We start from the raw sequence: 18,393 nt of genomic DNA on the forward strand, positions 1-18,393 counted from the left end.
TCTCGGCACCTTGTTTCCTGGGTTTAGAGGGAAGTGTCGTACACCAGCGCCTCAGCGGCAGCGGTCTCAGTGCGGAGACAGAGGGGGGCAGGAGCCACAGGTTCGCACCATTAGAGGAGTCAGTAAGTGGAGAAACCGAAATGGCCATTCTCACCTCTCTCGTCTCCCAGCCGTGAGGTCATAGAGGTGGTTGCTTCCTCCGTCTGCGCAGGCACGCAGCAGTGCTGGAATAAACACACAAAGATGTAAACAAAGAGACACACACACACACATACAAATACACACACACACACACACACACACACACAAGAAATAGGCACACACGCTAACACTCACTGGGACAAACACACATACACTTTCATACCCGTTCATACACACGCTGTGACGCACAGACGAGCACACACAATAAAGGACTTTATGCTTTGACGTCACAGCTCGACTCATCCCGCATCATACCCAAATCTCAGGAAGCCCCCTACCCCCCCACACAGACAGCTCTCCAATGCCCTCCTTATGAATACCATATACCATATTTTAATGCTTTTCTTAAGGGCTGGAGAGGCTACAATACAACTGATTTAAATGAGAGAATCCAATCATTCAGCAGGGGGGACCATGAGTGAATTTCAGACCAATCTTGATAAGTACTCGCAACGCCAAAATTAAAAGTGATCCATTATTGAGGACCCTGGCTGTGATGACACTAACGGCTCCTTCAGAACGCCAGTAGAGGAACAAATCATCTCACACACACACACCTAAGGTCAGGTCGCCCTGCCAAAGTTAGGAATGTGCTGATAAGTATTATGCCACCCAGGTTGGGTGCCGCCAGGTGAACAAAAAAATACCAGCTGTGCCAACAAGAGAGAGAGACTGGTACCTCTTCTCACCACTCTTACAGTAGAAGAGAGAAATACTGGCACCTCTACTCACCACTCTTACAGTAGAAGAGAGACTGGTACCTCTTCTCACCACTCTTACAGTAGAAGAGAGAGAGACTGGCACCTCTACTCACCACTCTTACTGTAGAAGAGAGAGATACTGGCACCTTTACTCACCACTCTTACAGTAGAAGAGAGAGAGAGTGACTGGCACCTCTACTCACTACTCTTACAGTAGAAGAGAGACTGGCACCTCTACTCACCACTCTTACAGTAGAAGAGAGAGAGACTGGTACCTCTTCTCACCACTCTTACAGTAGAAGAGAGAGAGACTGGCACCTCTACTCACCACTCTTACTGTAGAAGAGAGAGAGACTGGTACCTCTTCTCACCACTCTTACAGTAGAAGAGAGAGAGACTGGCACCTCTACTCACCACTCTTACTGTAGAAGAGAGAGAGACTGGCACCTCTACTCACCACTCTTACAGTAGAAGAGAGAGAGACTGGTACCTCTTCTCACCACTCTTACAGTAGAAGAGAGAGAGACTGGCACCTCTACTCACCACTCTTACTGTAGAAGAGAGACTGGCACCTCTACTCACCACTCTTCCAGTAGAAGAGAGAGAGACTGGCACCTCTACTCACCACTCTTACAGTAGAAGAGAGAGATACTGGCACCTTTACTCACTACTCTTACAGTAGAAGAGACAGAGACTGGCACCTCTACTCACTACTCTTATAGTAGAAGAGAGAGAGACTGGCACCTCTACTCATCACTCTTACAGTAGAAGAGAGAGAGACTGGCACCTCTACTCATCACTCTTACAGTAGAAGAGAGAGAGACTGGCACCTCTACTCACTACTCTTACAGTAGAAGAGAGAGAGACTGGCACCTCTACTCACTACTCTTACTGTAGAAGAGAGAGAGACTGACACCTCTACTCATCACTCTTACAGTAAAATAGTATCTGAAGCTGGCATCTGTGGTTCCATTAAAGTTAGTATTTTGTAGGTAACTAAATCTCTTGTGTGTGCAGAGAATTGAACCCCTGTGTTTGAATTAACATATATTTCTCTTTGAAGTGAAATGTGGAGAAAGCAGGCCGTGCTTATATATTCATTTATTTATCTATTTCACTCAGCCAACAAATAAAACTAAACATTTGACAGAGGATGGGCTCCCATGACGACAGGTGGTCGCACTTTAAGCAGGAATTTAAAGTAGTTTCGCATTTTCACGGAATACATTAGGTGGTTTAAACAAGGTACTTAGAGAAAGGCAACTGTTCTTTTGAAGTTCTGTTGTATTAAATCATGAAAGCGAAAACTGTTAATGCAGAAGAAAATACCTTCAATATCACAAGTGATACATACCAAAACATTCTATATTCAACTTTATATAAACTATGTAAATCTCAACTGCGAAACAAAGTTATCCTTGACATTCTTATCGTTATAATTGGCTTACAAAGATGATGTCAAAAACATATCACATAGAAATAATCATCTATCTTGATAAGATAAAGCTTTCAATACCACTGAAATGCTACAAAGCAAAATTGATGTCAAGCTGAGAGAAAAGATAGACATAATGCCTTTGGGAATTTCTTCAGATGAATTATTTGGCCACACACACACAACTCAATAAAGTGAGCTAATCCTATACTGTTTATCGTTGTCTGTTATAACGATAAACAATAAATAAATAAATAAATGTCCTTTATTGTGAGCCATACTGGATTGGTCGTGGTCTGTCTCAGTGAATCTATGGATATGAATTTGATAACGAAATTAGGTTTGATGTGGTGTAAATGGATTAATCATTCCCTTAAGGCTAAATATGGCAGTAATCCTACATGGGTGTTTGATCTTAAATTGCTTTTTTGAAAACATGAGGATATTCCATAATGTGTGAGGAAAAAAACCAGAGGACAATGAGAACACTGCTCTGGTATGGTAATAAAACACTAATTTCTGCAAAACAAAACACTAAAGAAGTGAAAAATAATTTAATAAGACTCACAGGAGACTGGAATATGTTGAGAAAAAAAAACTAAAATAAAAAGGGTATGAAAAAGTCTACACGATGGTGGTTGAAACAAAGCAAGAGCATGCAGTGCAAAAGATAAAAGAAACTGACGTAAGTGCTTGACCCAATAGCCGGCCTCCCTCTGGTGTTCAGCCATTTCCATGTGAGCACAGAAAGGTTCCAGGGTCTGATTATTGGCTTTCAATTGCATTATTGTTCTGTACCCACCCCCACCCTAAAACGTTTGGTGACCTATTTACATATATTAAACAGCAAACACATACACCTTGGCTCCATCAGCATACCCGTTTTGAACACAAAGCTGTCATTCTGATACAAAGCTGTCGTATTTTCGGAGGCAGAAGCATTGAAAAAAGTAGGCATTTTCAAGTAACGTTTTCAGCAAAGACGCTATCAGACTAAACTACTTCCTCAGTCACATATGAAGTCTCAGAAGAACAGGGCAGGGGCTCTGTGATATTTGGGCACCTGCTGGGAACACACACTATTAGTAAGACGGAAAACAAAAATACCCTCAAAATACACAATCCTGATAAAAGTACGAGACAGTGGTTTTCCCCTGAAACATACAGTATTTTTGACAAGTCATACAAATCTGCACATTAGCACACATTAACTTGATGACCTCACAATTATGGCACAAAGTTGGGTCATGTGTCAACTCTCATAAAATCCAATGGCTGTGCATATGCCCAGTACATTCTGTCAATTGGAGACACTTTTAGTCTGAACAACAGCTTTCTTCCCCCTGTAGCAACAGTAGAGAGGCCTCTGCTCAGCACTCTGAGGGTGTTTGTCCACAGGTCTGTCCACGTCCATGCCTAAGGGTACAAGAGGGTGCAGTGCAGCACTAGGACTTTATCACGTCTGAGCACATTTTAAAGATGAGGACATCTCGGGACAGATAACCTTGTAAATAACCACTTCATTATCCTCCCCAGGTACAGCACTTCTTCTTGTCAAGAACTTTGCCGTCCAGCAGCAGTGTTTTATGGCCTGAGGCTATTGATGAGCTCGACCTGGGCTGGGCTTGATTTAGCGGTGTGCGCAGTGCGCGGAAGGGAAAGGGAAGAGGGAAGGAGGCTTCACAGCTGCCATAAATTCACTGGGGGCAAACAGTCAAAGAGCTAAAATGAAAAGTTAATTACCCCCCCACCCCCCACCCCCCACCCATAAAAAGAAGATTATATTTTTGTTTCCCTAACAAACTCCTCTGCAGTTGTTGATTTTTTGAGCTCTGTGTTTTTCTTTTTTTTGTGCACTGGTAGATTTACAGTAGTGCTTGACCCTTATTGAAGAGAACACATGGCCTGTCACTTCTTGTTAAACTGACTGTCCCTAACCAGACAGAAGAGCAATCGGTTCAGTGTGTCTCTGCGAGTGTCCATCATGCCCAGCATATTTCAGTCATTTGGCAATGGAATTATTCATGCAGATCGACAGATTGACCTCTTGACTTCAAGTCAAATAGACATTACTGCGCTCAAATAGATAAAGCCCTCAGGCCATATGCACTACACTGAAGTCAACCCAAACAAAGCAAAAACAATACACAACTCAGTTGCACTGTTATTATAGCAGCAGTACCAGCTCAGTCCTGTCTCCTACTTATTGTGGGGGCCTCTATTCAATTTCTCCTATTTAATGTCTTCCACAGAAATATGATAATGCACCACACCAGTGCATGAACTTCCATTTTCTTTTTTAAACTATAATTGAATCACAACAAATACATCTAGCATCTAGCTGTTTGAGGTACTACACATAAAGGGCACTAAAAAGAAATGAAATAAATAAAGTTTCCTCTAATATAAACAACAAACCCCCATACATTGATAATATTTACAAAACCTCCTGCAGGAGAGAGCAAGAGCAAAGGCAAAAGCAAAAGAAAAGGAGAACACCTTTCCGAGCCTCTTCCTCTGATAGGGAATGGCACCAAGGTGGACTGATTCCAGGAAATGTCTTTCTTTGAGAAATGTGTGTACTGTGGCTTTGATCAGTGGGTCCCGAGCGCCTTGCAAGCCCCCGCTCCTCCACTGCGGGACTCCCACAGGGCACCACTTCTGAGCCTCGGCACGCTGTGGGGTGGGGTGGGGGGGGGGAGAGAGGAGCCCCCGTCTGGCCTGCTCCAGGTGAACCATCTGGAGAGCCGCCCCCCTTTGCTCCTGGCCCCCAGTCTCATCTCCAAAGCCAGTTAAAAAACGAAATAATAAAATAAACTATACACTGAACATCGTTGCTACATGGTGGGGTACGGGTCCAAGCACAGAGGAGACAGAAAGAGCGGTGGTATCCTGGTTCTGGCTTTTGTCAACGGGATCAAGGTTTGAAGACAACAATCATACCATTAAACACTCTACTGCCATGGTCATGACTGAAAAAACACTTTAAGAAAATCAGACAATCATTCAGGACTACAAATCATCAGGGGTGTGTTTCCCAAAAGAGTAATCGTGCAACCACTGTTAACCATTATACAGTATTGCCTCCCTCTCTTTCATTTCCCATGGTCCTTGCCCAGCAATGCTTTCAGGAAACACACCTCTGGTTTCAAGAGGTGACTGATGCTTAGCAGGGCAAAGATTTAATCAGTGGGGGGTGCCAAGAATCTGGCTCATAATACTTTGCAAACATCATGGGCCATTTGGCCAGTAATTGAGGATGAGTGGTTTGTACCGTAAACCAAAAGCCCATGTCTGTCTATTAGGTCAATCATAAAACCCATACCTTTACTCCAGAGGACATCCAGGTAGTTCTCCTCCAAAGGTTGATTTAGGATGATGAGACAAATCTTCTGGGTTCCTGGTGTAACATACAGCAAGGGTAAGATCACCACATAACAGAACAGTCTTACCATGCCGTTTGTCATTGGAAGTACATCTGAGGATTGTTTAGGATACAATGCATATTGTTTAAAATTGTCTGTGTCAGGCTGTGTATACTGTATGTACGGGTTATAGCCTGATCAACAATGTAGACTTCCAAGTTAATTTATTCTGGTAATGCTTGCCCTTTAATTTGCCCCTATTACCTTATATGAATGTGTCTACAGGTACTATGAGTAATATACTCTGCAGACAACAAACAATCTTAGTGACTAACCATAACATCAACAAAGGACTCTGCAACGAAAAAAGTCATTGGGCAATTACCCTACCTAATGGTAATGGAATTGTGATTTAATGACATGTGTGGGCAAATCTACTTTATTTTCCACCTGGACAACATCCAATTTAAAGTACTTATTTCCCAGTATCCACCACCAATATTATATATCATCACCTTCTCTCCTTGCTAATAACTATCCATGAACAACAGGAAGATGTAACTTTTGAAGTCATGACAAGCTTGCTTATTTCCCAGTATCCACCACCAATATTATATATCATCACCTTCTCTCCTTGCTAATAACTATCCATGAACAACAGGAAGATGTAACTTTTGAAGTCATGACAAGCTTGCTTATTTCCCAGTATCCACCACCAATATTATATATCATCACCTTCTCTCCTTGCTAATAACTATCCATGAACAACAGGAAGATGTAACTTTTGAAGTCATGACAAGCTTGAGATGCCCTTTAATCCTTCTTTGATGCACTGCATGTTGACTAGCCAGTGCTGCCTATCAAGTCTGAGTGCTGAGTAAAACTGGAGTTGTCTGGTGGACTTGTCTGGTGATAGGGGAATGCGGCAGTCTGGTTCCACAGCATTTCCTAACAAAGTGAATTGGGACGCGCAGGCCCAGATGTACTAAGCCTTTAGTGTCTTGATTCAGGTGCAACTCTGGAACATTCCTCCTCAGACTCAGAGACAGCGCAGCCTATTAAATAGTTTCAAAAGCCAAGGCAGTTTTCTCACTCTCTACAAGGTCAATCCTCTGTATTATCATTCTTAAGTTAGTAGAAAAAGGTGAAACAAAGCGTTGTTGATTACTATACATAATTATGAAAACTCTTTCAGAGGAACAAACCCAGATAAATAAATGAAGATATGTCTAATGAAAACTGTTTTGAAGTTTTGCGTCTTCAACTAATTCAAAGAAAGAAGAGCTCAAAACCACTGAAGTACTTCCTGTTAATGAATCCTTGCAATTTATTTGCCCAAACAATGCCTTGGTTTCTTGTTTCTATAATTATGCTGCTTTATTAAAAAAATGTCATCTCTCAAAACATTTACAGTGTTCTGTCCTGTTCATAAAAAAAACAATAATTTGCATTTCTTACATTAGAATGATACTGGGCTAGAATTTTTTTTTTTTTTCGATGAGTAAATGGCAAAATTATTACTGTAATTGGTAATGTTAAGTGTCAGAAATAATAAATGACCTTACAAATGTATACATATATATAACACTTTTTAGATTTGGGTCCACTTATTAACGTCCAGGTCGATATCTTTACCACCTTATAAACATGATATTATCTATCATAAGCCCTAAAATTGTGTATAGCCTAGCCTCACAGTAGTATAGAAACATTAAGGGAAGATCAAAGATCATCACCCTAAAGGGTGGTAACACCCTAAAAAAAACTTTTTGTAGCTTTTGCATAGGGTCTCTCAAGTAACTCCATAGGATCCCTGACAAACACAGGAAAGAGAAGAGGAAGAAACAGCACTTTCTCCTCATTTCCCAACCGTGCCGTGGCCACATCTGCAACCTCTTTAGAGCTGAGAATGGGCGCTAGTCTCAAATTTGACACTGGACTTTAAAGAAACCACAAGGGCAATACGTCTGTCCTATGAGATTTAGCCATTTGTAGGTGAAAATGGGGGGAGAATCTCATCATCTCCTTGAGGACTTCCCACACTTCCCAGGACACACACCCACACCCACACCCACACACACCCACACCCACACCCACACCCACACCCACACCCACACCCACACACACACACACACACACACACACACACACACACACACACTCTGACCAGCCTCCATATTCATCTCTCCACGCAGGGGATTACGGTAGTTAAACACACCTTCTACCCAAATCATTTGTTCCTCCTGCATGGCTCATGTTTTAATCATGGGTTTATGCTGGGTCTAACACCACCAGGGCTGGCGACATGCACTGAATAATAAAATATTCCAGTGTAAGCTATTAACCACGCTTCCCTCTGAATATAGCTATTATTTGTCGTACAGTTGGGGTTGCCTGGGAGGTCTCGGAGGTCCTTAAACCCTAGCTGAGCCACGGCACGGGAGACTGTTATCCAGCCTACTACTGTACGAAATGAGATTTCACTTCCAAACCAGGCTTGTTTTGCCGGGGTGAATAAGAGAGGCTGATCTAGTTGCCACTCGACAACAGAGTCACTTGAAGGTGTAGTTCATTTGGGGTGTTTAAAAGTGGCTAGACTTTTATTTTGTCTTAGCTGCTTTGACTAAAACACTACTCTTTGAGAACAGTAAACTTGCTTATGTACATTTATCAGTCAAGCACGGCTTCAGATAGACTAATTGTTTATGCAAGCAATGATTGGTTTAGTCCATTATAGTAAATGACTTAGTTCAGTGAAATACAACCTCGCTATTGCTGTGTCTGAACTTCAAAGAGAATGTGGATAAATATGCAAAGCTGTCAAGAGAAGAGCGTCAGTTCCAAATGCTGAACACAGTCAAAATGGAATCCCTAAATACCTGAGGGTAGAAGGCAGTCCAGAGGTGTGAACACTTTGTCCATGTCGTTTGTATCTGTTCCAGAAAAAATAAGGTGAGTTATTACAGAAAGTACATTTAATAAATAAATATAAATTATAATGCCTGCTGCCGAAATACCAAAGCTTGCGAAGTGCACAGTTTTATTCACCTTAAAAGCAATATCAGCTAAGATAGACCACGTCTCACAATACAAACATGGCAACCACCAATGCCATTTGTCTCCTTCACCCTTTAACCTACGACGTCACAATAGTTAAACTAAGACACAGAATAACAAAATAAGTTACACATTAACTGATTGTTATTGGAATGCCGGTGCTACTCTCCACTATGTGGGGGGGGGTTGGGTGTTGGGGGTCAGAAAAGTCCACTATGGCATGGGCTATCCTTATGACCTACCGATTGTAACGGTCAGAGCTGAGCTTTGTACAACCCAATAACTTTACTGGCTACTCCTACATGCTGACTAAGCCTATTGTTATTGGCAAAAAGACAGAACCAATTCTCTAAAGGATTTAAAACACTAAAACAGATAATTTTGGTGCACACATTAAAATAATTCATTTTCCTCATGAAATAAAGATGTTGTTGTACCTTCTCCCATCTGCATTAGCCTAAAAGCACAACCCACTATGAAAAACACTACCCACAAATTCGTAGTTCTCCACCAAATCAATCTCAGTAACCTCAATAATTGTGGGTTTGGGGGTAGGAATGGACTTGGACCTAAAATCAGTAATCATCGTCTTGGATTTATACAGTTCAAGGGAAGAACCTTTACACCATGACACAAAGTCATTAACGATCGGATCCCCCATCCCCACTTTCAGCAAAATAACTATGACAGAGTCATCAGCGAACTTTATAAAGTGTCTACTCTTAAATTTCTTCTGACAGCTTTTTGTGTAAAGAGCATAAAGATGGAGAGAGATTGTGTATACATCCTTAGGGTGAACCAGTGGATGAGTGGACGCCATTAATCCTCAACCACTGTAATCTATCGGTCATGAAGTCTAAAATCCATCCAATGACATCAAGATTCAATTCAGAGAGGTTTCTCTGCAAACAAATATGGCTGTCCGCTGTAAAAACCAGAAGATAAATCAATAAATAAAAGTCTGGAATGAGCCAGGGGACTCTCAAGGTGACGATATATGTTGTACTTTCGTGTGTTTAATACAATTGCATTGCATTTGACATGGGTCAAAGCTACCATGGGTAAATGATAAGCAAAAGTACTCTCTGTTTGGTCCACAGACCCTCCAAAGGCACTTAAATTCATGTTTTCCCTGTGACAGGGTAAAATAATCGACAGGGCTACTAAAACTGTCACAACATCAGTCATAACGGAATTTTTGGACCAGGTATCGACAACCACACTGCTACTATTGGAGCTGAGGTCAGTGTAGCATTAAAAGAAAGGCTTCTACTCCTTCAATCAAACCTCTGGAAAGATAACAGATCAATAAAAACACAGATACATGCAGACATCATCTTAGGTCTGGGCCACACCTGGCCTTGATCTGGAATGGATTTGGCACACCTTTCTGGAGTTGGAATCCATCCCTGTACACACTGATTTCAAGGAGCAGCACAATTGTAGAGAAAAGCCTTGTATAGGCACAGGGCATTTGATAGACGTCGGTAAATAACTAATCTATGCACACCTAAGCATAATTTAACTATAATAATGTAATAAATCTATTGTTTGTTTTTTCTTTTCAAAATAACAGTTCCATTTTGAAGTCATATTTTCCATTCAACGACAAATATTGCCTCTTAAAAATGACTTGGCCTTGCCCTTTCTCTGTAACGCAAACCTCTGTTCTCTCTGTAATCAGCTGTTTCTACACCAAAGCAAAGTATTGGAGCAAGATTGACTCAAGTGGCCTTCATTGCATTATTTCACACAAAATTCCTTTAAATACGTCTTATATCCTTTTGGAGTCAGAGTGGATTTAAATTATCTACTCTTTACTTCAGAAAACACAGTAAAACTTTGCATTGCCTTGGAATTCAATGAAATAGATTGCAAAGAAAAAAATAAAGGCTAAAAAGGAAAATATAATGAAATCGACGTCGGCCTACTAACTTAACTGAAATGCTGTCCAAAATATCTCACAATAAGATGTTAGCAAGTAATTATATTGTCAGAAGATAAGACAAGACAACATTGTGTAGCCTAGACGTTTAAAGACTTTCGTGAGCACGTTTAATAAATTGTGGCCATATTTAAGCTGATCTAGGTCACCATGTACCATTAGGTGATCGTGATTTCCTTAGACCTTCCACAAAGTAAGAAAAACAAGTATTTGGCCGCTCTCTGGCTCCCTAGACAAGAGTGCATGCCCAAAAGACACTGACATCAAACCATCAAACTGACATCAAAGGTACAGATAGTTAATGTTTTGGCATAACTTAAAGTTATCTCCTGCAATTCACCTATCATTAAGTCCCACCCCCCTTAGTTACTGTTGCTAACTTGGACAAAACTAGCAGTGCTGAATACAGTCAAAATGGAAGCTGTCAGTGTCAAAACTATATTCCAAGAGACTCTACACAAATTTTGGAGACAGAAGGACAGATTTCGTCTAGACACTGTTCAAAAGGACTTAATTATTCCATGGAGTTATATGTACACAATGTTAAGCTAGATATGGTGACAGGCTTAAAATGGAGGCGAGAGTGAGGAGAATGATCTTCACAGTGAATTGAGAACTAATTGTTTTTTGTATTGGTTAATCGTTTTCACTGTCAAATGATGGCACAGCTTATGCAATAGTAAGTACATAAACATAAGTGGAAAATGCCTTTTTATCTAAAAAACAAAGGTTTTTGTTTGTATTACTTATAAATTCAGTGTTGCAAACGATGTTCATATAATTGAACCATATGTGCCAGATAAAGCTGTTTTCTTAATCTTAATCTGGTTGTGCTCACCAAGAAGCACTCTCTACCTTCCATTATCCTGCAAGGACTTTCCATGTGGAGTGTAATCACTTTGCATCGTGTATGTTATATGGTGTTGTCCAGTATTTGTAAATACTTCATGAATAGCTTATGAATGCTGCTTTGCATGTCACTTCACAATATGGGCAGTGAAGGATTTATAAATATATTATGAGCATTTTGTTTGAACTGCCAATGTTGATCTTGACTATGATGCTTATATTTTTTACTTTGATACAGATCATACTTGCTGTCTTCTTTATAAACTGACATCATATTAACCAGCAAACTGGTTGTCATGTAGAGACCTACTAGATATATGCAGTCATTGGTGCACAAAATGAATATACTGGTATGTTTTCATTATGCTTCACTACATAATTAGGTACACATCACACATGCATCTTTAGCAACATTATAGGCTATTGCCTTTTTTCATTTTTGTTTTTACATTGATATTTTATAATTTTGGAAAGCCAAGGGGAATGATGCATTTTATGGATGTGAAACCTATCCAAAATAATTAAGAGATTAAGAGATGCCTCATGAGATGTTAGCGCATTTCTGCTGGACCCCAGCCTACATCCAAAGCAATTTAAGTTGAGCAGCAACTTGCTGTAAATGATAAACTAGTCTCTAGATAAACTACATGTTACGAAACTCGCTTCTTGCTGTGTCAAGGGTGTCCAACACATTTCCCTGCAATTATTACCCAAGACTATGTGATGGATCCAGGGAAAAGCTCATAACAGAAGGTCATATGTTCACTTGATCTCAACTTTGATTGCAATGACGTTAAGGCAGCAAGGCATGACGCCCTATATTACTCACACTGGAAATAAAGTGAGTGTATTTACAGCACGTTGACAAATCAGTAACGGTAAATGCAAAGCATCACATCGAAACCCACTGCATCATAAGGATGGCTAAGTTAAAGGAACAGTCCAGGTTTTGCTAATGCTATTTTGCTTCCTAAAAGTCGAATGTAGCAAAGAAAAAGAGAAAAAATATCGCATAATAAGCGTAGTTTATTCAAACGTAATCACAGTTCACCCCGTGTATTACGTGGCGGAGGTGCAATGCGAATATCTGAATCAGAAAGGTAATTTTCTGACCGCACCGGTAGCTCTAATTTACATGAACACTCACCGCAGTCGGCATGGGTTTCCAGTGTGTATACAATGATTGAGTTCCGGGAAGACGGTGTCCCACACAGGACAAACTGATTGTATTACGACATTGCAACATCTTCCGCATCTTACTGTATGTAAAGTGTATCGACGACACTTAATAGAATGCCGAGCTTGGTACAAATGCTTTGCACGCATAAATGGAATCACATGATATATCAAATTATGTTTTTAGATCTTAACAATGGATAACAGGGTAGCGTTCATAGGCTTTCTATAAGATATGCGGGTCAACAAATGTTTTTGATCATTAACCTATAATTTCTGCCCAAGGTAACACATCAGGGAATGGAACCGATGTAGTTAAGCCCAACTGCAATAGGGGTATAGCCTACACACTACATATAATCAGATAATCAGAGCAGAGATTCAGAATCCTTGCTAAATGCACTTGAATATTTCATTTAAATTACCAGTCCAGGGAACTACTCTCTTGCTCACAGCTAAAGGCTTGTCTTATGGGTGTCTAAAATAAAGCCCATTTCACATACGAAATCCGTTACAATGCCAGATGAAAGCATAATTAAAGGAGACATCCTTAAACTCTCTATAACGAGCTGAACTAGGAACATCATTGGTTTCTCCATCGTATCCATTGTATCAAAGACCGTAGGGACCCTGTGATAACATCGAAGGCTTTATCTAAAAACAGTGGCCCCTTTGCCACATCTAACCCAACACCATACCTGTCAGATAACGTTAATGACAGACTGTGTGTGGGGAGCAATGTTCACTGAATCCAAGATTTTCATCATCAGATATGTGGCCATACCTGTTATCTCTTCCTGTTTTTAATGAAAATCAGCAAAGCTATGATGATGAGGTTATAGTTTAAGTCACCCTGTGGGATGTCAAATAACAATTGATTAGGTCAGACACAGACAATGTGTTTGTTAATTGTATCACTTATTTAGTGTGCATATAATGTGTATCAATGAAATAACATTAAATGACATAGAAAGTCAGTTTACTTACTGTAAAAGCCCTTGTTTTTTTGTTAGATGCTGTAAAATCTTTCACTTGCAGGTGCTTTGTGGGCGACTGACATTCCGTCAATGACAGCAATCATACTTTTAGAATCATTTCATTTTTGAAATGCAGTTATATTCACAGTGATTCATTTCGGAAAATGAATAATTGGTGGTTTGCTCTCCTTGTCAGCCACTGGTCCTCTCTCTGCAGTTCTTGTCTGTCTAACAGAATACAAACGTTGGAGGCAAAAAAAAAATACGGAAATGACAGTATCTAGTCTCTGACATACCGTATGCAAACAACATCACAAACGATCAAATTGTCCAAAGACTTAGTGAGCTATGCATTGCACAACTGCACACAATAAACACCACAGAGACAGAAGCACAGCAATATTGTACATGTCAACAGTACATGGCAACCCATCAAAAGACAACCCTGTTTTGTATGCACTTCCTTAATGCAAATGCCTATACATATTTTGCACATTTAATTTGATGATTGCCCAACCTGCCACTCATATTTCCACCCACATTACAAGTTTGCATAACATCTATCAATGCAATGTTCATGCATGCATGTGCGTGTAAGTATTTAACATTCATAATTGGAAATAGACTGACATGACGTCTGTTTCCGAATAACAACTAAGTTGAAGGCATACATGACCTACAGAACACAGAATGAATGGCAATGGACAAGATTGTGTTCTTTTATTTTGCTGAGTGAGGGGAAATCTCCACACTGCCTGAGCAGTTCTGAAATGAATGGCACACCTTGACCACTTTCAGAGCTTGTCCTTGCTGCACACTATGTATTCAGTCCTCAGAATGTTACAAGACATTGACTATCAAACGTACCATGACATTTACTGCACTATTGATTGGGTGGAACAATTGGTCATCAATTAACTTCCCACGGGGTCACTACAGGTCACTCCTTCTAGTTGTACCGGATTTCAGTCAGGGCGGTCATTTTTCATTTGTGATGGATATTACCATCCACATTCAAGCAATTACATTCTATTTGGCATGATTTCAGTTCAATACATTTGCTTACTCGTTGTGCAGTAAGTGATACAGCACAGTACCACTTACTCCAGGCATGGCAAACGATGGACAGTGAAATAAATCTTTATGCACCTGAGGGAAAGGATGGATATTGTGTGCATGTCATAATGTATCCTTCCTCTGGAGCTTGTCTCTGTCTCAGTTGGTGGAGTGCCTTTCCTGGCGCATCATCCTCTTCACAATCGCAGGTTTCACCCCTGTAGTGGACCCATGGACCTTCCTTGAACACCAGATTTTCATGGCAGCATAAAGCCATGGGGAAAATAAAGTAATATTACTTACTTGCCAGTTGACAAGATGCTCCATTACTCTCCTTACCCTTGTTATAGTAACCTTACGAGCACACTGTATACCCACTTAGCTGGTGTACAATACTTGAATAATCTCTCCCCACCATATCCTCTATCAATTTTGTATTTATCATGTTTATACCATGTTAAGTTTTATGTATTGTGTACATTTACCACATGTTTGCTGTGTACACTTACAACATGTATGCCAGCATGCATACGTGTCATCATATGTGTGTTATTTCATCTGCCATGTTCCTGATTGTGTCTTCTCCACTTCTGCCACAAACTCCAAACCATTTCATTGTTTTGACGCTATATAAATAAAATTGAATTTAATTATATGTAGACGGAATTGAAGATGTTTGACTGGAGATGAAATGATCCAAGGGAATACCAATCTGTTATGCATTTATATCTAGCTGCAAAGCCTTAGAGAGTCACACTTATTGTGTTAGGCCAAAAGAACACCATTTGAGAGAGAAATAATATAAAATGTGATTTATTGTTAGACTTAAGATGCCAACTTTCATGACAACTTTTATTTTTGTGGATCTGCAATCCATGTATTTAAAAACTGTAAATTAAGTTAATTAAAAAGGTCACACTCGTTCAAATTCTTCATCCGGGCTGTCAAAACACCCATGAGCAAAGTTACACTTACAGATGTGAGGAAAAAAAAGTTAAAACAATAAACAAAATGTAGTTGAATTCTAATTTAGGATAAAAAAAAGTATTTTTCTGAACTTCTCTCAAATTTCACTAAGGCTGAATCCCATTTCACCCCTTAGCCCTTCGCCTTTCCCCTTCCCCTCCATTTTGCGCGTTCACGTGGAGGGGTAGGGCTGTCCCAATTCACGTTAAGACAGAAAGGAAGGGGAAGGGGAAGGGCTTTCCACCCCTCCAAATGGAGATTTTCCGAGGGCACACTTCAAATGAAGGGGTGAGACCGATTTCCCCCAATGCATTACGAACCCGTGTTCATTAAAGAAGAAACATCGCACGAGTCCCTTTAAAAATGTCGGAAACAGCAGGAAGAGCATCACACAAATGAAAGTATTTTCTTTGTATTTCATGGTTTTAAAACTTGTTTGATGAAATGTTGCATTGTGTTAATAACAGCTGCAGGCGCCATGTTTGTTTATGTCTGGTGAGTGACAGCTGTCGCTCTCCGGTAACGTAACAGCTGACGCAGCGTACTGATGACGTACGTAAGTGTTGAAGGGCTATCCCAATTCGTAGGGCTAGAGTTTAAACCCCTTCGACTAGCCCTACCTTATGGCTCCGTTTGAAAAGGCGAGGGCCAAGGGGTAGGGGTAAGGGTAGGGGTGGAGATTAGAAATGGGATTGGGCCTAAGTCTTTATGCACTAAAGAATTTGAATTAATTGTTTTGTTTCTGTCCAACTCATCCTCCAAATGTGACTGACAGTCTTTCTTTGCTATTCTGAACACTATGCTACTGCAGGCAGAAATATAAAGTACTAAAAAAATCATCAAAGTATTCTGAAAGAAAGCCTTTAAGTGCCTGCCAGGATTTTGGAGATACAAGACTAATTTATTGAATCCCTCATTTATTGATTGCAACATGGTGGTGAAGAAAGGCATATGTGCTTCAGAGTTAATCAGCCATCTTGTTACAGGACATGATTATGAAAAGTGAATGTTAGTCATTTTATACTTAGCAAGTCAACTGAGCAATTACAAAACATCTTCAGCTGAAAAAAAGAAAAGGAGAATGAAGATTAACAAGCTCACACTGACAGGATGGGTTATGCATCTTCCATCGCAATTCCTTTCTTTACATGGACACTCTCAGAATCTCAGATGTATCGTTTTGAAAGATAGGCATACTATTTTTACACCCAATGACATACCGTGGCATGACGAAGCTGTGATCGTGATGCACAAAGGATTGGTTATACTGTAGTATATCTTTGTTCCTTGATCAGAGACTTGTAATGCTGGTCCTGATGACTGGCATTTTCTCTCAAAACTGTCCTTGCTATTTCCTACTGTTCATACGAATATTGTACAGATTTCCACTCTCTAAAGTTATAAATGTTGACTGCAATACTGGATATGGCTGAGAAACACTGCAAAGCATTCAAATAGGACAGTCTAAGTGGGCAGTATATATTTTGGCACAGATTTGCGTGTGTAGCAACTGACTAAAATTAGCATTCAGTTGTGGAAAATACATCTTAAAAAAATAACTCCAGTGATCTGCAACCAGACTTTGCTACAGGGTGCGTGAGTGGCATCACAATCATGTCTTAAAATTTGTGCAAGCTTCACTGGTTAAATAAAGTAGACATGCAGAGTGGAAAGAAGGTAGTGAAGTATTCAGGGGATTAAAAGGTGCTCCTTCAGACATTTTTTTTTTGTCATTTGGACAGTGCAATGGAGGTTCTACTTTACTGGCGTGGACACACCTCTCCTACCCTGATAGGACTCTGCCGAGGCAGCACATTTAATTGTTGGAAAGTAAAAGGCCTTGAATGTATTACAGTGCAGCATGTCACATGGGAAACTTTATACAATAATGGTCTACTTATAGTTTAACTTCCATTGTGCAATGCTTTTCTAAAAAACTCAGTTCACACCAGCAAAATTTGCAGAGAAGAGATGCATCAAAGCAGCAGCCCTGTCTTGGGTAAACATTGAATACATTATGCATCACAGTATAGGACGTTTATATGATAGTTACAATCATTTTCCTTTGAATGGCAAATCTCCTGGTCTCCATACCACATGTTTTCCGGGGCAATGAATCACTGTACAGTGAAGTACAGTGAACTTGTGAAGATGAGTTCGAGGTACCACCGAGACCAAGCTTGGATATAAAAAGTGCTCCATTTTGCATTTCAGACCCCAAGAGGTACCAAACTGCATTTTAAGAGGTAGGTACATTAGCATAATGTACATATTTATTACCTTAGAATCCCACGTTGTGTCTTGAACTTCCCTTAGAACAGACCCTGTCTCACCAACGGAGTTTTTCTTTTCAAATACAGCAACTGTGAGGTTCAAAGCTATGTTGTTGTTTAGAGTCAAAGATGTGCAAATTACTGCACCAGTGTCAACACCTTTGTAAAGGCTGACTGAATCAGGAAACATTTAAACTCAAAGCAAATTATGTTTACAACATACTATACATCCATCATATATACATACGGTCCTGACAGTTTGACAGCCAAAACTCTTACATACCCTTATTCTTTATCTCATTCACAAAATAATGCGTTCCTATGTATAAGGTCAGGGGCATAAAACCAAATGGATTTGTGAAGTCAATTTCAGAGCCGCCATGTTGAGATGG

The 18,393-nt window shown here is 40.1% G+C and overlaps 1 protein-coding gene across 1 annotated transcript in view; it reads right to left on the reverse strand.

Moving 5' to 3' along the window:
• The window catches only part of tpk1 (thiamin pyrophosphokinase 1), a 49,525-nt gene extending 36,809 nt beyond the window's left edge, over positions 1-12,716 (reverse strand). The window contains exons 1-4 of the mRNA XM_080854816.1: positions 12,701-12,716; positions 8,582-8,635; positions 5,663-5,737; positions 155-224 (exon numbers count right to left, since the gene is read on the reverse strand). Of these exons, the coding sequence (XP_080710942.1) occupies positions 155-224; positions 5,663-5,737; positions 8,582-8,624 (188 nt within the window). The 5' untranslated portion in view covers positions 8,625-8,635; positions 12,701-12,716. The remainder of the gene's footprint in view (positions 1-154; positions 225-5,662; positions 5,738-8,581; positions 8,636-12,700) is intronic.
• Between the last annotated feature and the right edge of the window lie 5,677 nt (positions 12,717-18,393).

The sequence above is a fragment of the Sprattus sprattus genome (genome assembly GCF_963457725.1).
Source record: "Sprattus sprattus genome assembly, chromosome: 17".
NCBI classification, from domain to species: domain Eukaryota; kingdom Metazoa; phylum Chordata; class Actinopteri; order Clupeiformes; family Clupeidae; genus Sprattus; species Sprattus sprattus.